The sequence below is a fragment of the Oncorhynchus kisutch genome, linkage group LG2, assembly GCF_002021735.2.
Source record: "Oncorhynchus kisutch isolate 150728-3 linkage group LG2, Okis_V2, whole genome shotgun sequence".
NCBI lineage: Eukaryota > Metazoa > Chordata > Actinopteri > Salmoniformes > Salmonidae > Oncorhynchus > Oncorhynchus kisutch.
This window is the reverse complement of record NC_034175.2, coordinates 68,405,073-68,427,572: the sequence shown is the minus strand read 5'-3', so window position 1 is coordinate 68,427,572 and position 22,500 is coordinate 68,405,073. Positions and strand designations below refer to the sequence as shown.

The 22,500-nt window shown below is 43.7% G+C and overlaps 1 protein-coding gene across 15 annotated transcripts in view; it reads left to right on the top strand.

Annotated features, from left to right (window-relative positions):
• Nucleotides 1-22,500, top strand: part of LOC109905169 (peripheral plasma membrane protein CASK) — a 211,574-nt gene that overhangs the window by 168,208 nt on the left and 20,866 nt on the right. For 7 of the 15 annotated variants that reach the window (XM_031800690.1, XM_031800747.1, XM_031800699.1 and 4 more), the window contains 8 exons: nucleotides 937-1,017; nucleotides 7,319-7,507; nucleotides 7,735-7,813; nucleotides 8,149-8,234; nucleotides 8,735-8,803; nucleotides 9,587-9,661; nucleotides 18,239-18,274; nucleotides 21,152-21,196. In XM_031800690.1, the coding sequence (XP_031656550.1) occupies nucleotides 937-1,017; nucleotides 7,319-7,507; nucleotides 7,735-7,813; nucleotides 8,149-8,234; nucleotides 8,735-8,803; nucleotides 9,587-9,661; nucleotides 18,239-18,274; nucleotides 21,152-21,196 (660 nt within the window). The remainder of the gene's footprint in view (nucleotides 1-936; nucleotides 1,018-7,318; nucleotides 7,508-7,734; nucleotides 7,814-8,148; nucleotides 8,235-8,734; nucleotides 8,804-9,586; nucleotides 9,662-18,238; nucleotides 18,275-21,151; nucleotides 21,197-22,500) is intronic. The other 8 variants (XM_031800716.1, XM_031800712.1, XM_031800706.1 and 5 more) reach the window with 3 other exon arrangements.

The window sequence follows — 22,500 nt, the reverse complement described above, 5'->3', positions numbered from 1 at the left end:
AACATCATATGATGGAAAATGCAACATCATATGACACAAAACGCAACATCATATGACACAAAACGCAACATCATATGATGGAAAATGCAACATCATATGACACAAAACGCAACATCATATGACACAAAACGCAACATCATATGACACAAAACGCAACATCATATGACACAAAACGCAACATCATATGACACAAAACGCAACATCATATGACACAAAACGCAACATCATATGACACAAAACGCAACATCATATGATGGAAAATGCATCATACAGGTAGATTTTTGTATTTTAAAAGTTAAATATCTTGATTGCTGACAAGCAAAATATTTTTGGGACTTTGTCAACAATGGACTAATGAAACAAATACCAAAATATCATTTTTGGGTGGACTTTCCCTTTAAGTGCCTTGCTCAAGGACACATTGACAGATTTTTTTACATAGTCAGCTCAGTGATTTGAACCAGTGACCTTTCAGTTATTGGCCCAATGCTCTTAACTGCTAGGCTACCTGCTGCCCATCTCCCACAGACACACTCACACACATGCTCCAACTCGCACACACCTTTACGTGCCAGGACTCTCCATCTCCCATTTCAGCAGGCAGGTGTGACATAGCAGGACCTGACTCCAAATCAGGTCACTCCGAGAGGCCAGGGGGCATGAACAAGCCCTGAAGAGGACTCTTATTGGTTAAGAGAAGCCATGAAGAGGGAACTTATGGGATGAACATTTCAAAATGCAATTTATACTGGTTTACGTGGTTCTAAAGGGAGGGGGGGTTAGGAAGTGTGAGAGGGTATTACTGTATATGTGTATACTCAGACCAGAGGTTGATGTACTCTTCAGTGTGCTTTTGGGACAGGCATTAAGCATGACTACTCTACTACTTTACAGAAAGTGACTCGCACCCTGTGTTTTTGTGCTTCCACCTTACAGGTACTGGAAGAGATCTCTTGTTACCCAGACAACCACGACGCCAAGGAGCTCAGACGGATACTGACCCAGCCGCACTTTATGGTGAGTGAAAGCACACACATACACACACACCTCGACTTGGCTGTGTATAGGCGTCATGACTGAAGTTATAGCAGAGACGAAGAGAGATAGAGACAGACAGAGAGAGGGGGGGCAGATAGATGGAGAGAGACAGAGATAGCGACAGAGAGGGAGGGGGCAGATAGATGGAGAGAGACAGAGATAGACAGAGAGAGAGGGGGCAGATAGAAGGAGAGAGACAGAGATAGACAGAGAGAGAGGGGGCAGATAGAATGAGAGAGACAGAGATAGACAGAGAGAGAGGGGGCAGATAGAAGGAGAGAGACAGAGGTAAGGACAGAGACAGAGAGAGAGGGGGCAGATAGAAGGAGAGAGACAGAGACAGACAGAGAGAGGGGGGGGGCAGATAGATGGAGAGAGACAGAGATAAGGACAGAGACAGAAAGAGAGTGAAACATCAGTGAGAGAGCGAGAGAGAGAGAGAGAGAGAGACTCGGTCTAAACATCAGCACCACAGGTATCTTCCACAAAGCTGTAAACGATCTGAGAAACAAGGCAAGTAGGGCCTTCTATGCAGTCAAAAGGAACATACAATTCGACATACCAATTAGGATCTAAAAATACTTGAATCAGTAATAGAACCCGTTGCCCTTTATGGTTGTGAGGTCTGTCTGGGGTCCGCTCACCAACCAAGAATTGAGACTCTGCATGCAGAATTCTGCTAAAATATCCTCCGTGTACAACGTAAAACACCAAATAATGCATGCAGAGCAGAATTAGGCCAATACCCGACAATTATCAAAATCTAGAAAAGAGACGTTAAATTCTACAACCACCAAAAAGTAAGCGATTCCCAAACCTTCCATAACAAAGCCATCACCTACAGAAAGATGAACCTGGAGAAGAGTCCCCTAAGCAAGCTGGTCCTGGGGCTCTGCTCACAAACATAAACAGACCCCACAGAGCCCCAAGACAGCAACACAATTAGATCCAATCCAAATCATGAGAAAACTGTTGATCAAAATATTATTTGTTTTTAAATTCTTTGTGGGTCTGTGTAATCTGAGGAAGTATGTGTCTCTAATGTGTTCATTCATTTGGCAAGAGGTTAGGAAGTGCAGCTCAGTTTCCACATCATCTTGTGTGCAGTGTGCACATAGCCTGTCTTCTCTTGAGAGCCAGGTCTGCCTACGGCAGCCTTTTTCAATAGCAATACTCACTGAGTCTGTACATAGTCAAACCTTTCCTTCATTTTGGGTCAGTCACAGTGGTCAGGTATTATGCCACTTTGTACTCTCTGTTTAGGGCCACTCTATCAGCAGGATAGAACAGCAGCCTCTGGTAAGACACGGGGCGGGGGTACGTAAACAACAGCTGATGCACAATATTTAAGGAAGTCTTTTCTACCTCAGGCGAGGTTTTGCTCACCTGAGATAGTGTGTTCTACAGCTTATCATGAGATACTCTATCTACCTAGAGAGTTTTCATCTGTATTTTTTGTAGCTGTCTCCATACCACCACAGACCTATGCTGGCACTAAAACCGCACATGAGCTGTATTCCACCATTAGTAAACAGGAAAACGCTCATCCAGAGGCGGCACTTCTAGTGGCCGGGGACTTCAATGCAGGGAAATTTCTATCAGCATGTTAAATGTGCAACCAGAGAGAAAAACATTCTAGACCACCTTTTCTCCACACACAGAGAGATGTACAAAGCTCTCCCTCGCCCTCCATTTGGCTAATCTGACCATAATTCTATCTTCCTGATTCTTGCTTACAAGCAAAAATTAAAGCAAGAAGAACCAGTGACTCTGTCTATAAAAAAAAGTGGTCAGATGAAGCAGATGCTAAACTACAGGACTGTTTTGCTAGCACAGACTGGAATATGTTCCGGGATTCCTCCGATGGCGTTGAGGAGTACACCACATCAGTCACTGGCTTTATCAATAAGTGCATCGAGGACGTCGATGCACGTATGTACGTACATACCCCAATCAGAAGCCATGGATTACAGGCAAGATTCGCACTGAGCTAAAGGGTAGAGCTGCCGCTTTAAAGGAGCGAAACTCTAATCTGGAAGCTTATAAGAAATCCCGCTATGCCCTCCGACGAACCATCAAACATGCAAAGCGACTAAGATTGAATCATACTACACCGGCTCCGACGCTCGTCGGATGTGGCAGGGCTTGCAAACTATTACAGACTACAAAGTGAAGCACAGCCGAGAGCTGCCCAGTGACACGAGCCTACCAGATGAGGTAAATAACTTCTATGCTCGCTTCAAGTCAAGTAACACTGAAACATGCATGAGAGCATCAGCTGTTCCGGACGACTGTGTGATCACGCTCTCCGCAGCCGATGTGAGTAAGACCTTTATACAGATCAACATTCACAAGGCCGCAGGGCCAGACGGATTACCAGGACGTGTACTCCGAGCATGCGCTGACCAACTGGCAAGTGTCTTTACTGACATTTTCAACCTCTCCCTCTCTGTAATACCAACATGTTTCAAGCAGACCACCATAGTCCCTGTGCCCAAGAACACTAAGGTGACCTGCCTAAATGACTACAGACCCACTCACGTCTGTAGCCATGAAATGCTTTGAAAGACTGGTCATGGCTCACATGATCACCATTATCCAAGAAACCCTAAACCCACTCCAATTTGCGTACCGCACCAACAGATCTGCAGATGATTGCACTCCACACTGCCCTTTCACACCTGGACAAAAGGAACACCTATATGAAAATGCTATTCATTGACTACAGCTCAGCGTTCAACACCATAGTGCCCTCCAAGCTCATCACTAAGCTTAGGATCCTAGGACGAAACACCACCCCCAGGTGGTAAGTAACAACACATCCACCACGCTGATTCTCAACATAGGGGCCCCTCAGGGGTGCGTGCTCAGTCCCCTCCTGTACTCCCTGTTCACTCATAACTGCACGGCCAGCCACGATTCCAACACCATCATTAAGTTTGCTGATGACACAACAGTGGTAGGCCTGATCACCGACAACGATGAGACAGTCTATAGGGAGGAGGGCAGAGACCTGACCGTGTGGTGCAAGGACAACAACCTCTCCCTCAACGTGATCAAGACAAAGGAGATGATTGTGGGCTACAGGAAAAGGCGGATGACGGGGCTGGGGCTGTAGTTGAGAGCTTCAAGTTCCTTGGTGTCCACATCACCAACAAACTAGCATGGTCCAAGCACACCAAGACAGTCGTAAAGAGGGTACGACAAAACCTATTCCCCCTCAGGAGACTGAAAAGATTTGGCATGGGTCCTCAGATCCTCAAAAGGTTTTACAGCTGACCGGTTACATAACTGCCTGGTATGGCAACTGCTCAGCCTCTGACCGCAAGGCACTACAGAGGGTAGTGCGTAAGGCCCAGTACATCACCGGGGCCAAGCTTCCTGCCATCCAGGACCTCTATACCAGGCGGTGTCAGAGTAAAGCCCGAAAAATGTACTCCAGCCGCCCTAGTCATAGACTGTTCTCTCTGCTACCACACGGCAAGAGGTCCAGGAGCGCCAAGTCTAGGTCCAAGAGGCTTCTAAACAGCTTCTACCCCCATGCCATCCATAAGACTCCTGAACAGCTAATCAAATGGCTACCCAGACTATTTGCATTGCCCCTCCCGTCCCCCGCATGTAGCGAAATTGTGTGCACTTAACGTTACTAATGCACTTATGAATGTAGCCCTCCTCCTTTGCATGCTGCTGCTACTGTCTGTTTATTATCCATGCATAGTCACTTTAATAACTCTACCTACATGTACATATTACTTCAATTACCTCGACTCCGGTGCCCCCGCACATTGACTCTGTACCGATACCCCCTCTATATAGCCCCGCTATTGTCATTTTACTGCTGCTCTTTATTTATTTGTTATTCTTATCTCTTACTTTTTTTAGGACTTTTCTTAAAACGGCATTGTTGGTTAAGGACTTGTAAGTAAGCATTTCACTGTAAGGTCTACACATTGTTGTATTCGGTGCATGTGACAAATACAATTTGATTTGATTTGATTTGAAATAGCATTCTAGTTTGCTCTGTTTTTTAAAAGTAATTATCTTTTGTTTTCTCATGATTTGGTTGGGTCTATTTGTGTTTGTGAACAGAGCCCCAGGACAGCAACACAATTAGACCCAACCAAGTCATGAGAAAACTAAATGAGAATTACTTGACACACTGGAAAAAAGTAACAAAAAAAACAGAGCCTAGCTATTGAGAAAGGCTGCTGTAGACAGACCTGGCTCTCAAGAGAAGACAGGCTATGTGCACACTGCCCACAAAATGAGGTGGAAACTGAGCTTCACTTCCTAACCTCCTGCCTAATGTATGACCATATTAGAGACACATATTTCCCTCAAACTCAAACCCACAAAGAATTTAAAAACAAATAATATTTTGAAATACCACAGTGTTCCATCACAGCAGAAATATTTGTAACCTGTTGCCACAAGAAAAAGGAAACCAGTGAAGAACAAACACCATAGTAAATACAAACCATATTTATGTTTATTTATTTTTCCTTTTGTACTGTAACTATTTGCCCATTGTTAGACATATGACATTTTAAGTTTGGAATGTTTACTGTACATTTTTATTGTTCAATTCACTTTTTTTTTTCTATTTCACTTGCTTTGGCAATGTTAACATATGTTTCCTATGTCAATAAAGACCTTAACTTGAAATTTAATTGAGAGAGAGAGAGAGTTGGGGCCTAGCAATACAGACTGTACTGTGAAGGGAGAGAGAGAGTGGTGGAGGGGAGAGATGGAAGGAGAGTTTTGGTAAAGATGGAGAGATTGTGAGTGAAATGGAGTGGTCAGTGAGTCGTGTAGATCTGACCTAGAGCCTAGCTCTACACGGTCTGACTAGCTCTACACGATCTGTCTAGCTCTACACGGTCTGTCTAGCTCTACACGGTCTGTCTAGCTCTACATGGTCTGACAAAAATGGGGGAACGGAGAGGCAGAGGTGGTGATACGAGGGAGGCAGGAACCATTAGGTACAAGCTGCCACATCCCTAGACACACACAGACAGGGGCATATGTGTCCTCAGCCTGCCACTACTCTCTCATGAGCACCTTGTGATGTCTCTGTCGTTCACCACTCACTCTACTAGCTACTGAAACTGGTGAGGACCTAACCTTCTAATTCTGTAACTGTAGAATTCCATTTTTGGTCAACTTTACTCCGGACCAGATATTCTAGAACTCTGGGGTTGACTTCAGAATTCCAGTTCCACAGATGTTTTCCCTCTTTTATCATCTTCCAAAATAAGTACAGGAGTGTGTCTAGCTTTTAATGTTCCTGTTGTAGTATAGTGTAGATGGCTGAAGGTGTCATAATTTTCTGGTCAAACCTGAACCCTGCCTAATATAAGGTAATGACACTGGTCTATGTTGTGTCCATAGCAGTGTTCAACTGAGGGTAGGATGCACTTTGTTACTGTGCTGAAATCACCTCAGATCAGGTTGTTCAGATAAAGTTTTCGGGGGACTGTCACTTTAAAGCATCTCTGTCCGGGGGTAGTTCACTTCAAACCCATGATCTTGATCTCATTAGGGGTCTCAAGACTCACACTCACACACACACACACCTTCTGCACTCCTGTGGTAATGTGTGTGTGTGTGTGTGTGTGTGTGTGTGTGTGTGTGTGTGTGTGTGTGTGTGTGTGTGTGTGTGTGTGTGTGTGTGTGTGTGTGTGTGTGTGTGTGTGTGTGTGTGTGTGTGTGTGTGTGTGTGTGTGCGTGTGCGCGTGTGTGTGTGCTCCCTGTGGGGATGTAGTTTAATGAGAGTCAGAGAGGCTGCCGCTACCTTCATGTCTCACTCCCTGATCTCCTTCTGTGTGTGTGTACGTGCATGTTTGTGTGCGTGTGTGTGAGTATGCTTGTGTGTATGTTTGAACTCTCAGTAAGTGTGTGGGATGACTGCGTGCGTTATTAAAAGACTGTGGTAGTAGTCTTTGTTGTGGTTTTATTACTGCATGCCTCCTCTCAGAACATCACTCATTGAGTAAAGTAAAGCTGGTTGTCTTTGGGTAGTGCCATCAGTAGACTCACACCAAAGCTGAGAGAGAAAGAGAGCGAGAGAGAAAGAGAGAGACAGAGAGAAAGAAAGAGAGCGAGAGAGAAAGAGAGAGACAGAGAGAAAGAAAGAGAAAGAGAGAGAGATGTGTTATAGTGAGTATAGTACTTGATGTGTGTCTAGGTCAGCCTTGCTGTAGACCCTTGATGGCGATCTATCTCCCTCTCTCTGTTTCTCTCCTCCTCTCACTCACTCATCTCTCAATACCCGTTCCAGGCCTTGCTCCAGACCCATGACGTGGTGGCCCATGAGGTGTACAGTGATGAGGCTTTGAGGGTGACCCCCCCGCCCACCTCACCCTACCTGAACGGAGAATCTCCCGAGAACACCAACGGAGACATGGACCTGGAGAACGTGACAAGAGTACGCCTGGTTCAGTTCCAGAAGAACACTGACGAACCTATGGTATGACACACACACCTGCACATACACAGCACATACACAGACACACTTACACATGCACAGGTTGTATGACATGACGCACACAAACAGGTTCTGCCATTGCAAGTATTAACCCACAAGCAGTCATATACACTCTGTTCTTTTCTCCCTATTCATCCCTTCAGCCTGGCACCTCAGTCTCTGACCCTAAGCTTGACCTTTAACCCCTGAACCCTGTCCTCTCTCTCCAGGGCATCACGCTGAAGATGAACAATCTGAACCACTGTATCGTAGCCAGGATAATGCATGGAGGAATGATCCACAGACAAGGTAGCCAGCCACCTCATTCTATTACACTAACAGATATTGTCATTATTACTGGTCAATAGACTAGACTATTAAACATTATTACTGGTCAACAGATTATTATGGTCATCTTTATGACAGTGTCTGTAGATTGTTCCAGGACATCTTTATGACAGTGTCTGTAGATTGTTCCAGGTCATCTTCATGACAGTGTCTCTAGATTGTTCCAGGACATCTTCATGACAGTGTCTGTAGATTGTTCCAGGTCATCTTTATGACAGTGTCTGTAGATTGTTCCAGGTCATCTTTATGACAGTGTCTGTCTGTAGTGTAATGACTGTTTGTTGTGTGTTTTGTAGGAACGCTGCATGTAGGAGATGAGATCAGAGAGATCAACAGCATCAGTGTAGCCAACCAGACAGTAGAGCAACTACAGAGGATGCTGGTGAGTGGACATTGTGTGTGTGCGTGCGCGTGAGCGCGTGCATGCGTGTGTGTGTGTGTGTGTGTGTGTGTGTGTGTGTGTGTGTGTGTGTGTGTGTGTGTGTGTGTGTGTGTGTGTGTGCGTGTGCGTGCGCGTCTGCGTGTGCGTGTGTGTGTGTGTGTGTGTGTGTGTACTTGTGTAATGACAGGTACGGGGAGTTGACATTTAATTAGGAACAGTCAAAGAGCAAGACAGAAACAGCATCAGCATCACAGATACACAGACAAACGACAATCTCTGCAGCAGTGGAGAACAGAGATGAGGAACTGACACATATAGGGGAGGTAATAAACAGGTGAGTCCAGGTGACTCCAATAATACACTGATGCAGGTGATGGGGAAAGGCAGGTGTGCGTACTGATTGTGGCAGGAGTATGTAATGCTGCGCCAGGGAGGGGGAGCAGGCGTGACATCTTGTGTACTTCAATGCTGAGTGTGTGTGTGTGTTTATGTGTTCACAGAAAGAGATGCGAGGCAGCATCACCTTTAAGATAGTGCCAAGCTACCGGACACAAGGACCTTCCTGTGAGGTAACGCACCGCCCTTTCCCTCTCTCCCCGACCTTCTCTCCTCGCGACCCATCCTGTTAACGTTGGGGATGTTTAAACTTCTGACCCTTTGACTAACCAACCAACCAACCAACCGCCTGCCTGGTGGCTGAATGTGTGTGTGTGCATGTGTGAACTTTTCCCTCGGGTGGGGATCTGCTGTGTCCTGCTGTGTTCTGCTCTGGGCTGGGTCAGACACACTGCACACCAATTTCACAACCAAGATACCGGAACGCCCCGCACCCTACCCTGACCTCTGTCCCTTGTAACCTGTAGCTGTGATCTGGTACCAACCACACACAGATCCCCAGTCTGGCCAGTCAGTCACACAGAGACCAGAATGTAGTTGTGCTATCTGATGATTAGCCTCACAGCTAACGTTCTAGCCTGACCTTGATGAGACAGTCTTTGTGAGCCTACTGCCCCTCTGTGGCGAGATGGAGATGTGCAGGGATCATTGCTATTACGATTAGTAAGTAAGATAGTCATGTTGATTTGATTTGATTGCACACCTTATGAGTTCCTTGAAGACAATGAAGACGGTCATTTCTACTTGTTTATCATATGGAGTGTGAAATGTATTTTTCTTTGTATTGGTGAACAAGTAGATAGTCGATAGAGTGTGTGTGTGTGTGTGTGTGTGTGTGTGTGTGTGTGTGTGTGTGTGTGTGTGTGTGTGTGTGTGTGTGTGTGTGTGTGTGTGTGTGTGTGTGTGTGTGTGTGTGTGTGTGTGTGTGTGTGTCTGACCTATGCGTCTTGTTACAGATAGAGTCCCCCTCCAACTCCAGGCAATCCCCTGCCAATGGCACTGGCCACTCCAGTGTTAACAGTTTTATCTTGGTAAGGACCCCTACCCCCCACCTCAGCCCCTGAACACCAAACCAAACACCAAAACTACCCCCTTCTCCCCTAAGTCGACCAACACAGACCTTTGACTCAGTTGTTGTTTGTTATCATAATATATTTTTCCCCCTCTCCAACATGTATTTTGGTTTCCTTTTTCAGTTGTATATCACATTAAGTTATGATACTGGTACAGAGAATGTCACTCCTCACCCTCATGGCTAGCTTTTCAGACCAGCCTTCAACCTTTAACCTCTAGCCAAATTTCCGATATCTCCGTTTACAAATTGGTGTGCTGTAAAACGCTCCCATGTGCTGTAAAGTGCTGCCATGTGTTGTAAAAATGCTGTGCCTTTCTGCTGACACCTTCAGTACACAAAAGAACTGGGAATCCTCACACAGTCACACACAAAGCTCTGGCCCTATGCAGCTCAGTTCCTATACAGCTCTGTTCCTGTTCATCTCTGTTCCTATACATCCCTGTTCCTATACATCCCTGTTCCTATAAAACTCTATTCCTATACATCCCTGTTGCTATTCAACTCTGTTCCTATACATCTCTGTTCCTATACATCCCTGTTCTTATACATCCCTGTTCCTATACATCCCTGTTCCTATACATATCTGTTCCTATACAACTATATTCCTATTCAACTCTGTTACTATACATCCCTGTTCCTATTCAACTCTGTTCCTATACATCTCTGTTCCTATACATCCCTGTTCCTATACATCTCTGTTCCTATACAACTATATTCCTATTCAACTCTGTTCCTATACATCCCTGTTCCTATTCAACTCTGTTCCTATTCAACTCTGTTCCTATTCAACTCTGTTCCTATACATCCCTGTTCCTATTCAACTCTGTTACTATACATCCCTGTTCCTATACATCTCTGTTCCTATATATATATGTTCCTATACAACTCTGTTCCTATAAAACTCTGTTCCTATACATCTCTGTTCCTATATATATATGTTCCTATACAGCTCTGTTCCTATTCAACTCTGTTCCTATTCAACTATAGTCCTATAAAACTCTCTTCCTATACAACTCTGTTCCTATAAAACTCTGTTCCTATACAACTCTGTTCCTATATATATATATATATGTTCCTATACAGCTCTGTTCCTATTCAACTATAATCCTATAAAACTCTCTTCCTATACAACTCTGTTCCTATAAAACTCTCTTCCTATACAACTCTGTTCCTATACAACTACCTTCAATATTATCCACTACATTCACTAAGGATCCAGACAACAAGCCTACCTTTACGTACGTACCTACCTACCTACCTATATCTACATACCTCTACCTACCAACCTACCTCTACCTACCTACATCTACCTACCCACATACAGTGCCTTGAAAAAGTATTCACCCTCCTTAGCGTTTTTCCTATTTTGTTGCATTACAACCTGTAATTTAAATTTATTTTTATTTGGATTTCGTGTAATGGACATAAACAAAATAGTCCTAATTGGTGAAGTAAAATGAAAAAATTACTTGTTTCAAATAATTCAACAAATAAAAAACGGAAAAGTGGTGCTTGTATATGTATTTACCCCCTTTGCTATGAAGCCCCTAAATAAGATCTGATACAACCAATTACCTTCAGAAGTCACATAATTCATTAAATAAAGTCCACCTGTGTGCAATCTAAGTGTCACATGATCTGTCACATGATCTCAGTATATATACACCTGTTCTGAAAGGCCCCAGAGTCTGCAACACCACTAAGCAAGGGGCACCACCAAGCAAACGGCACCATGAAGACCAAGGAGCTCTCCAAACAGGTCAGGGACAACATTGTGGAAAAGTACAGGTCAGGGTTGGGTTATAAAAAAATATCCTAAACTTTGAACATCCCACGGAGCACCATTGAATCCATTATTAAAAAATGGAAAGAATATGGCACCACAACAAACCTGCCAAGAGAGGGCCGCCCACCAAAACTCACGGACCAGGTAAAGAGGGCATTAATCAGAGAGACAACAAAGAGACCAAAGATAACCCTGAAAGAGCTGCAAAACTCCATAGCGGAGATTGGAGTATCTGTCCATAGGACCACTTTAAGCCGTACACTCCATAGAGCTGGGCTTTACGGAAGTGTCCAGAAAAAAATAAGCAAACACGTTTGGTGTTCACCAAAAGGCATGTGGGAGACTCCCCAAACATATGGAAGGTACTTTAGTCAGATGAGGCTAAAATGTTGCTTTTTGGCCATAAAGGAAAATGCTATGTCTGGCGCAAACCCAACACCTCTCATCACCCCAAGAACAACATCCCCACAGTGAAGCATGGTGGTGGCAGCATCATGCTGTGGGGATGTTTTTCAATGGCAGGGACTGGGACACTGGTCAGAATTGAAGACATTTAAGAAATGATGGATGGCAACACTCAAGTGATTTAAGGGGAAACATTTAAATCTCTTGGAATGGCCTAGTCTAAGCTCAATCCAATTGAGAATCTGTGGTATGACTTAAAGACTGTACACCAGCGGAAACCATCCAACTTGAAGGAGCTGGAGCAGTTTTGCCTTGAAGGGCAAAAATACCAGTGGCTAGATGTGCCAAGCTTATAGAGACATACCCCAAGAGACGTGTCTTATTTCTTGTTTGTTTCACAATAAAAAATATTTTGCATTTTCATAGTGGTAGGCATGTTGCGTAAATCAAATGATACAAATCCCCCAAAAACCATTTTAATTCCCGGTTGAAATTGTCGTGTCTTTAATATCATTAAATGAAGACTTTTAGTTTTTATCAAAAATTCTCTGTAATTAGTATTACGCAATTAAACTGATTAATCATGTAACTGTAATTAACTAGGAAGTCGGGGCACTAAGGAAAATATTCAGATTACAAAGTTATAATTTTCCTAATATACCTTTTCAGATATTTTATATCTGATCAATTAGTCTTCAAATTAATGAATTCTTTATTTTACCTCACGTTAGTCTCATTCCAAACGTCGTAAATTGTTGGTTATCTGCACGAACCCAGTCTTCACTATGAGTCATCCATACATCAATTGTCTTAAATAATTTATTTACTAACTAAGTAATTCACAGAAATGTATAAACAAACAAACAAAGTTACAAGAAATGACAGGGGAATGTGCCCTAGTGGGCTAAACCGGCATGACGGCTTGTTGTACAAAAGGGAAGTGGGGGTTGACTGAGAAGACAACACACAGTTGATCATTCTAACAATTGAAATGCTAATCCTTTGCACATGAACACTCACTCATTCGGGAACAAATGCAATCAATATATATATTTACGCTCAGTGTGTCGTCGGGATCTCAGCTGAAAAGTTTGTTTCTGTTGGAGAGTTTCCGTCCTCTCTCTCTCTCTCTCTCTCTCTCTCTCTCTCTCTCTCTCTCTCTCTCTCTCTCTCTCTCTCTCTCTCTCTCTCTCTCTCTCTCTGTCGTGGTTAGAGTGCATAGTTCAGAGTGACATTCATCCATGTCGTTATAATGGATGTTTCGGCGGATGTCGTTCTTCGCTTTCAATGATACCGAATTCCTAGCTGCAGACTAGTAATTAATATCAAAGACTTGTTCTTATTCTGTCGGTATTGATAGTCTAAGAGTTTAACCACGTGGGATGGTTAAAAGATTCAGCAATCGTCTCAAACCTTGACCTTCTCGTTATCGAGGTAAGCTGGTCTGCAACCTTTGTCCTCTCGTGATTGAGAGATAACATGGTCTGGTGATAGAAAACCCGAGTGGGGTTTTTATTTGGAAGGGCAGAAAAGGGCATGTCCCAGGATGCCCGACCATGACTGTGCTCATGGGTGGCCCTCTGATTTAGTTAAACTCAAAAGGGAATTGGAGTATCCTTCATTAAACAGTCCAAAATCACATTACACAATTTTACAAACAGTATCATCCTCACTCATTCATCTTATTCAACAATTAGATGTAAACCTCATATCTGAGGCTATTATATAAACAACGTTATGGTAATGTGGCCGCACCGTCTCTCATTAGTTGTACAAACTTGTAACAAACGGACCAGTTTGTAGCTGGATTCTTCACCGATCTTTTATATTTTCTCCAGAACATAAATGTTGTTCAGACCTCAAGTTCTGTGAGGTGGAAGAAATTCCTTTGTTCTCTATGAAACTTCACTCTGTCTCTATACTGTGTGGCCATGAGGCAGGATCTTCCCTAGGAATTTACGACTTCTCTGACCACAGCGGCCTGTTTGTAGGAGGCAGAGAGAGGGGGATGGTGGTCGCTGTACCCAAAGAGGGCAACGTCATGACATAAGGCAACAAAATAGGAAAAATGCCAAGAGGGGTGAATACTTTCGCCGCCACTGCACCTCTACTTACCTGTACCTATCTATACCTACAGCGGCAAGAAAAAGTATGTGAACCCTTTGGAAGACCTGGATTTCTGCATAAATTGGTCACAAAAATTGATCTGATCTTCATCTAGGTCACAACAATATATATACACAGTCTGCTTAAACTAATAATACACAAAAAATTATACGTTTTCATGTCTTTATTGAACACACCGTGTAAACATTCACAGTGCAGGGTGGGAAAAGTATGTGAACCCTTGGATTTAATAACTGGTTGACCCTTCTATGGCAGCAATAACCTCAACCAAATGTTTTCTGTAGTTGAGGATCAGACCTGCACAAAAGTCAGGAGGAATTTATTTATAAATGTATTTATAAAAACTGTTTAGGTTCAGCAATATTCTTGGAATGTCTGGTGTGAACCACTCTCTTGAGGTCATGCCACAGCATTTCAATCGGTTTGAGGTCAGGACTCTAACTGGGCCACTCCAGAAGGTCAGGACTCTGACTGGGCCACTCCCTCCAGAAGGTCAGGACTCTGACTGGGCCACTCCCTCCAGAAGGTCAGGACTCTGACTGGGCCACTCCCTCCAGAAGGTCAGGACTCTGACTGGGCCACTCCCTCCAGAAGGTCAGGACTCTGACTGGGCCACTCCAGAAGGTCAGGACTCTGACTGGGCCACTCCAGAAGGTCAGGACTCTGACTGGGCCACTCCAGAAGGTCAGGACTCTGACTGGGCCACTCCAGAAGGTCAGGACTCTGACTGGGCCACTCCAGAAGGTCAGGACTGACTGGGCCACTCCAGAAGGTCAGGACTCTGACTGGGCCACTCCAGAAGGTCAGGACTCTGACTGGGCCACTCCAGAAGGTCAGGACTCTGACTGGGCCACTCCAGAATGACTTCTGTTCAAGTCATTCTGTTGTTGATTTACTTTTGGGTTGTTGTTCTGTTGCATCACCCAACTTCTGTTTAGCTTCAGTTGGCCGACAGATAGCCTAACATTCTCTTGCAAAATGTCTTGATAAACTTGGGAATACATTTTTCTATCAAATGATAGCAATTGTCCAGGCCTGAGGCAGCAAAGCAGCCCTGAACCATGATGCTCCCTCCACCATACTTTACAGTTGGGATGAGGTTTTGATGTTGGTGTGCTGTGCCTTTTTTCTACACACATAGTGTTGTGTTCCTTCCAAACAACTCAACTGTAGTTTAATCTGTCCACAGAATATTTTGACAGTAGTGCTGTGGAACATCCAGGTGCACTTTTGCAAACTTCAGACGTGCCTCAATGTTTTTGTTTGGACAGCAGTGGCTTCTTCCGTGGTGTCCTCCCATGAACACCATTCTTGTTTAGTGTTTTACGTATCGTAGACTCATCAACAGAGATGTTAGCATGTTCCAGAGATTTTAGTCTTTGGTCTTTAGCTGACACGCTAGGATTCTTCTTAACCTCATTGAGCATTCTGCTCTGTGATCTTGCAGTCAACTTTGCAGGACGGCCACTCCTTGGGATAGTAGTAACAGTGCTGAACTTTCTCAATATACAGACAATTTGTCTTACCATGGACTGATGGACATCAAGGCTTTTAGAGAACATTTTGTAACCCTTTCCAGGTTTATGTAAGTCAACAATTCTTAATCTTAGGTCTTTTGAGATCTCTTTTATTCGAGGCATGGTTCACATCAGACCATGCTTCTTGTGAATAGCTAACAAAATTTTTGTGAGTGTATTTATAGGGCAAGGCAGCTCTAACCAACATCTCCAATCTCGTCTCATTGATTGGACTCCAGGTTAGCTGACTACTGACTCTAATTAGCTGTTGGAGGAGTCATTAGCCTAGGGGTTCACATACTTTTTCCAACCTACACTAGGAATGTTTAAATTATGTATTCAATATAGACAAGAAAAATACAATCATTTGTGTCTTATTAGTTTAAGCACACTATGTTTGTCTATTGTTGTAACTTAGATGAAGATCAGATCAAATTTGGTTCCCAATTTATGCAGAGATCCAGGTAATTCCAAAGGGTTCACATATTTTTCTTGCCGCTGTATCTACCTACCTACCTATACCTACATCTACGTACCTGTACCTACCTACCTAAATCTACGTACCTACCTACCTACCTACCTCTACCTACTTACCTGTACCTACCTATGCCTATCTACCTATCTACCTATACCTACCTACCTACCTACCTCTACCTACTTACCTGTACCTACCTATACCTATCTACCTATCTACCTATACCTACCTACCTAAATCTACGTACCTACCTACCTCTACCTACTTACCTGTACCTACCTATACCTATCTACCTATCTACCTAAACCTACCTCTATACCTACCTACCTACCTATACCTACATCTACGTACCTGTACCTACCTACCTAAATCTACGTACCTACCTACCTACCTCTACCTACTTACCTGTACCTACCTCTACCTATCTACCTATACCTACCTCTCTACCTACCTACCTACCTATACCTACCTACCTACCTATACCTACATCTACGTACCTGTACCTACCTAAATCTACGTACCTACCTACCTACCTCTACCTACTTACCTGTACCTACCTATACCTTTCTACCTATATACCTACCTATACCTCTCTACCTACCTATACCTCTCTACCTACCTCTCTACCTACCTATACCTACCTACCTATACCTATACCTATATCTACGTACCTCTACCTACCTACCTACCTACCTACCTCTACCTACTTACCTGTACCTACCTATACCTACCTACCTACCTACCTATCTACCTATACCTACCTACCTATACCTCTCTACCTACCTCTACCTACTTACCTGAACCTACCTATACCTACCTACCTACCTCTACCTACTTACCTGTACCTACCTATACCTATCTACCTATACCTACCTCTCTACCTACCTACCTCTACCTACCTACCTACCTCTACCTACTTACCTGTACTTACCTATACCTGCCTATCTACATATAGCATCCATTGTAGATTATTGATTGATGAGGATGTGTATATGTCAATGTAATTTCATAATTCAAATATGTTTTCTTTAATTGAATTCACTTAGTCTATTTTATGAGAATTTGTAAGATTCTTATTTGCATAAAATAGACAGAGACCAGTCTTATCAAAAATAGATAATAGTATTTATTCTCGGAGCGTGCTGCCATGTAACCACCAACAACAGTTTATATACAAAATATGACGTCATAGGTTATAAAATATTCTTTCTCCCAACAGTTCAAAAGTTCATTCGAGATAAACCTTCTGAAGTTTTCATCCATCACCATTCAGCAGACAGTTCCAGCTAATGGAAAACCTAAGAAAACAGACACTGCCTTATCTAAACATCCCTGAGCTAAGTTGAGTCGGTTCAACCATAGGTTATCGACCCTTTCTGCTTACTTAAAAAAAACACTTCCAGCCTTCTCCAACCTGGCTGGAATGGTATTTATCTAATTGAATTACCCCCTGTTTCATGCTCCACAATCCCTCACTTATGAATTCATGTTGTTAATAAGATATAATAAAACAGAGTATAAGTTTACCTAGTTACAGTCTACACTCTATTAGCCTATCAGAAGCTTCTAAAGCCATGACATCATTTTCTGGAATTTTCCAAGCTATTTAAAAGCACAGTCAACTTAGTGTTTGTAAACTTCTGATACACTGGAATTGTGATACAGTGAATTATAAGTGAAATAATCTACCTATACCTACCTATGCATACATACCTACCTACCTACCTCTACATACCTATGCATACAGACCTACCTACCCCTACCTACCTACCTACCTACCTATACCTACCTACCTACCTATACCTACCTACCTACCTACCTACCTACCTACCTACCTACCTACCTACCTACCTACCTACCTACCTACCTACCTACCTACCTACCTACCTACCTACCTATACCTACCTACCTACCTACCTAAATACCTACCTACCTGATAACTGTACACTTCGGTGCTGAAATTGCTTTGCTTGCTCTCTGCTTTCCTGCTTACTTCTGCGAGATTTGTCCTGCAGAAGCTCTGCTCTAACACCCTAAAGCTCAACTATGTCTGTATGGCTAACTGAGAATCACTGTACCCTCTCTCTCATTGGTGACATGAGGGTAGGGAATGTGTGTTTGACTGTCTTCTGTACACAATATTATGGTGTTGTTGTGGCAGTTCCCCTGCCTCTCTCTGGTGTAAACTCTCTGTCTCTGTCACTGCTGGTGTTTTCTCTTCAGGATCTGCCGTCTACCGTCCAACCCAAGAGTCGACAGGTGAATACCAGCACTCTCTACCTTGTGAAACACATAAGCTGAACTGTAACACACAACCCCTCACAACTCCTCCATTCATTTCCCCTCATCCAATGTCTACACATCTGTGTGTGTGCGTGTGTGTGCGCATATGTGCACAGACACAGTGTGTTTGCGAGTTCACATGCCCCCCCCCCCCACCCCCCCATTGACTAACTGTCAAGGTCAACCCATATGAGTAGACTCCATTCACTTACAATGTTGTTAATATACTGTGGCTACAGACTGATCTCCAAGCTGTGTTTAGAGCAGGATAGTGTCTGCTAGACTGGGCCATGACCTCTCTCAAAGAAATACTACTGGATATTGGTCTCAATCCAAGACAATTCAGACTCCAAATCTATCCCTGCTGCTTACATATGTCATACCTTGTCTGTCTGTCTGTCTGTCTGTCTGTCTGTCTGTCTGTCTGTCTGTCTGTCTGTCTGTCTGTCTGTCTGTCTGTCTGTCTGTCTGTCTGTCTGTCTGTCTGTCTGTCTGTCTGTCTGTCTGTCTGTCTGTCTGTCTGTCTGTCTGTCTGTCTGTCTGTCTGTCTGTCAGTCCGTCCATCCGTCCGTGCTAAAAGAAGCCCGAGCTCCAGGCCTCCAGTGCTGCCCCCCCCACTCCAGCTCCTCTCTCTCCCTAGCTCCCCTGCATGGCCTAGGGACACGGAATGGCTTGTGGCCCCCCTTTACTCACCAATATCCAGACCTTCCCCTTAAGACAGAATACAGATTGTAATTGGGCATCCCTAAATCAGATCACAGTCTGGTGGTCTCTAGCCCTGGTCTTTGACAGCTATAGGGTAGTGCAGGCTTTTGTTCCAGCCCACCAATAACACCCCTGATTCTACTTGTTAAGGTATCTATTATTATTGTTGATAGCTAGCTGATACAGTCTGCTCACCCTGTGGGCCAATAGGACCAGAGCTTTGTTTGGGACAGTCTGCTCACCCTGTGGACCAACAGGACCAGAGCTTGTTTAGGACAGTCTGCTCACCCTGTGGGCCAACAGGACCAGAGCTGGTTTGGGACAGTCTGCTCACCCTGTGGGCCAACAGGACCAGAGCTGGTTTGGGACAGTCTGCTCACCCTGTGGGCCAACAGGACCAGAGCTGGTTTGGGAGTCTGCTCACCCTGTGGGCCAACCGGACTAGAGCTGGTTTGGGACAGCCTGCTCACCCTGTGGACCAACAGGACCAGAGCTTGTTTAGGACAGTCTGCTCACCCTGTGGGCCAACAGGACCAGAGCTGGTTTGGGACAGTCTGCTCACCCTGTGGGCCAACAGGACCAGAGCTGGTTTGGGACAGTCTGCTCACCCTGTGGGCCAACAGGACCAGAGCTGGTTTGGGAGTCTGCTCACCCTGTGGGCCAACAGGACTAGAGCTGGTTTGGGACAGCCTGCTCACCCTGTGGGCCAACAGGACCAGAGCTGGTTTGGGACAGCCTGCTCACCCTGTGGGCCAACAGGACCAGAGCTGGTTTGGGACAGCCTGCTCACCCTGTGGGCCAACAGGACCAGAGCTGGTGACTAACTGTAACTGTGTAACCAAAGAGTATATACCTAGTTAGCTTTGATTAGTAAAATCCTAGCTGTAAACTAATGTCACAGGCATTGTTTAAACAGTGGTGCTCCATTACCCTCCTCCTCACCCCTTTCATCATTGTCTTTGTGGACCCCAACAGAAACACCATCACTGACTGTCTGTGTAGACTCAAACGCCCATCTTAAACCCATACACCAGCGCAAACCCAAAGAGTAACTTGACCTGAGCTTTAATCTAATAAACCTAACCAAACCTCATCCCAGGAGAGTTGCGTACATCCAGTGTGTAGATGCCACCAGTAGAGGTCGCCCACAGTAGCACTGTCTCACTGAGACATGGCTGCAGTTACTTCACTGAACTGCACAGTCGCACATTAAACGGCATTACACGTCAGTCTCCAATCAGATAACTAAGACCCATGCATGGGCAGTATTGGACAGTTTGGAGGGTGTTACTGCCTCCTCAAGCCCTCTATAATCTCACCCATTAGCATGTGACATCATCATCCATTATGATCTCTCAATTTGAAACCTATAAAATTGTTTTGGATTCCTGTTACTGAATGCATTCTACCTCCCTTCCTTGATCAGCAATCACTGATCTGACAGTGTTGGATAGGTTAAAGCTCATCCATGTATTTTACCAATCTAGTCTTTTCAGATATTTTAAAATGAAGGCAGGAACAAGGGAAGGAATACGTGTTCAAAGGAATTCTAAAAGGCCAGTCTCCTCATTATAAGAAGGAAGGAATGAGTGTTTAAAAGAATTACAATGGGCCAGTCTCCTCATTATAAGAAGGAAGGAATGAGTGTTTAAAATAATTCCAATGGGTCAGTCTCCTCGTTATAAGAAGGAAGGAATGCATGTTTAAAATAATTCCAATGGGTCAGTCTCCTCGTTATAAGAAGGAAGGAATGCATGTTTAAAATAATTCCAATGGGTCAGTCTCCTCGTTATAAGAAGGAAGGAATGCATGTTTAAAATAATTCCAATGGGTCAGTCTCCTCGTTATAACCAGAGTTGGAGTCAATACCATTTAAATTCCATTTCAGAGGATGAATTGAATCCTCTTTGACAGAAACAGGCAATTCGTGAAATTAAGTGAATTTCAATTTATCCTCTGAATAAAATGAATTAAAGTGGAATTTACATCCAACACTGAAAGTGACATCATCCATGTTAATCCATCACCATAGTAGCATTAATGCTTAACATTCTCTATCTCCCCCGCGCTCCACTCACTGTACTGTGTGTGTAGACACTCTGTAGTGGTTTTACTGCATGATGTGTGTATGGTGCTTTCACATCCTAGATGGTGGTACCCAGACCTCCAATCAAGGATAAAATGTCCGTCAAGGTAAGATATAGTGTTGCCTCCACAGTGCTACACCATTGAGATAAAACAGCAGTCATCCTAGGAAGTGTTTTATCTCAATGGCTACACCATAGTTATTCCCTTAGATGACTGTAATAGGAATCGTTTTTTTCTCCGAAACAACATCCCATATAGTAGAATCTTACAGTCTAATACGACTAAAACCACAATGAAAAACCACAGCCTTTTGATTATTGTATCTAGTCAAGTCTTACTGTATTCAGAGTGCAGTATCACAAGGTCTCAATACACTTCTCAGAGAACTGTATTAAATATGAACATATGAACAGGTCTTATCAGACACTGCACAAGACTGGTACTCTGGTGCTAAAGGTGTGTTGAATCAGTCAGTGATACAGAACATGTGTTTTAACAAGTCCAAAGAGAGATTCTAAAGAGACAACCCTGTGTTAACGATCCACGAGAGATTCTAAAGAGACAACTCTGTGTTAATGATCCCTGAGAGATTCTAAAGAGACAACCCTGTGTTAATGATCCCTGAGAGATTCTAAAGAGACAACCCTGTGTTAACGATCCATGAGAGATTCTAAAGAGACAACCCTGTGTTAACGATCCATGAGAGATTCTAAAGAGACAACTCTGTGTTAACGATCCATGAGAGATTCTAAAGAGACAACTCTGTGTTAACGATCCACGAGAGATTCTAAAGAGACAACTCTGTGTTAACGATCCATGAGAGATTCTAAAGAGACAACTCTGTGTTAACGATCCATGAGAGATTCTAAAGAGACAACTCTGTGTTAACGATCCATGAGAGATTCTAAAGAGACAACCCTGTGTTAACGATCCATGAGAGATTCTAAAGAGACAACTCTGTGTTAACGATCCATGAGAGATTCTAAAGAGACAACTCTGTGTTAACGATCCACGAGAGATTCTAAAGAGACAACTCTGTGTTAACGATCCATGAGAGATTCTAAAGAGACAACTCTGTGTTAACGATCCATGAGAGATTCTAAAGAGACAACTCTGTGTTAACGATCCATGAGAGATTCTAAAGAGACAACTCTGTGTTAACGATCCATGAGAGATTCTAAAGAGACAACTCTGTGTTAACGATCCACGAGAGATTCTAAAGAGACAACTCTGTGTTAACGATCCATGAGAGATTCTAAAGAGACAACTCTGTGTTAACGATTCCTGTGCCATTTATATCAGTCGAATCAAATCAAATCACATTTGTTTATGAAGCCCTTTTTACATCAGCAGAACGGAAACCCAGCCTAAAATCCCAAACAGCAAGCAATGCAGATGTAGAAGCACGG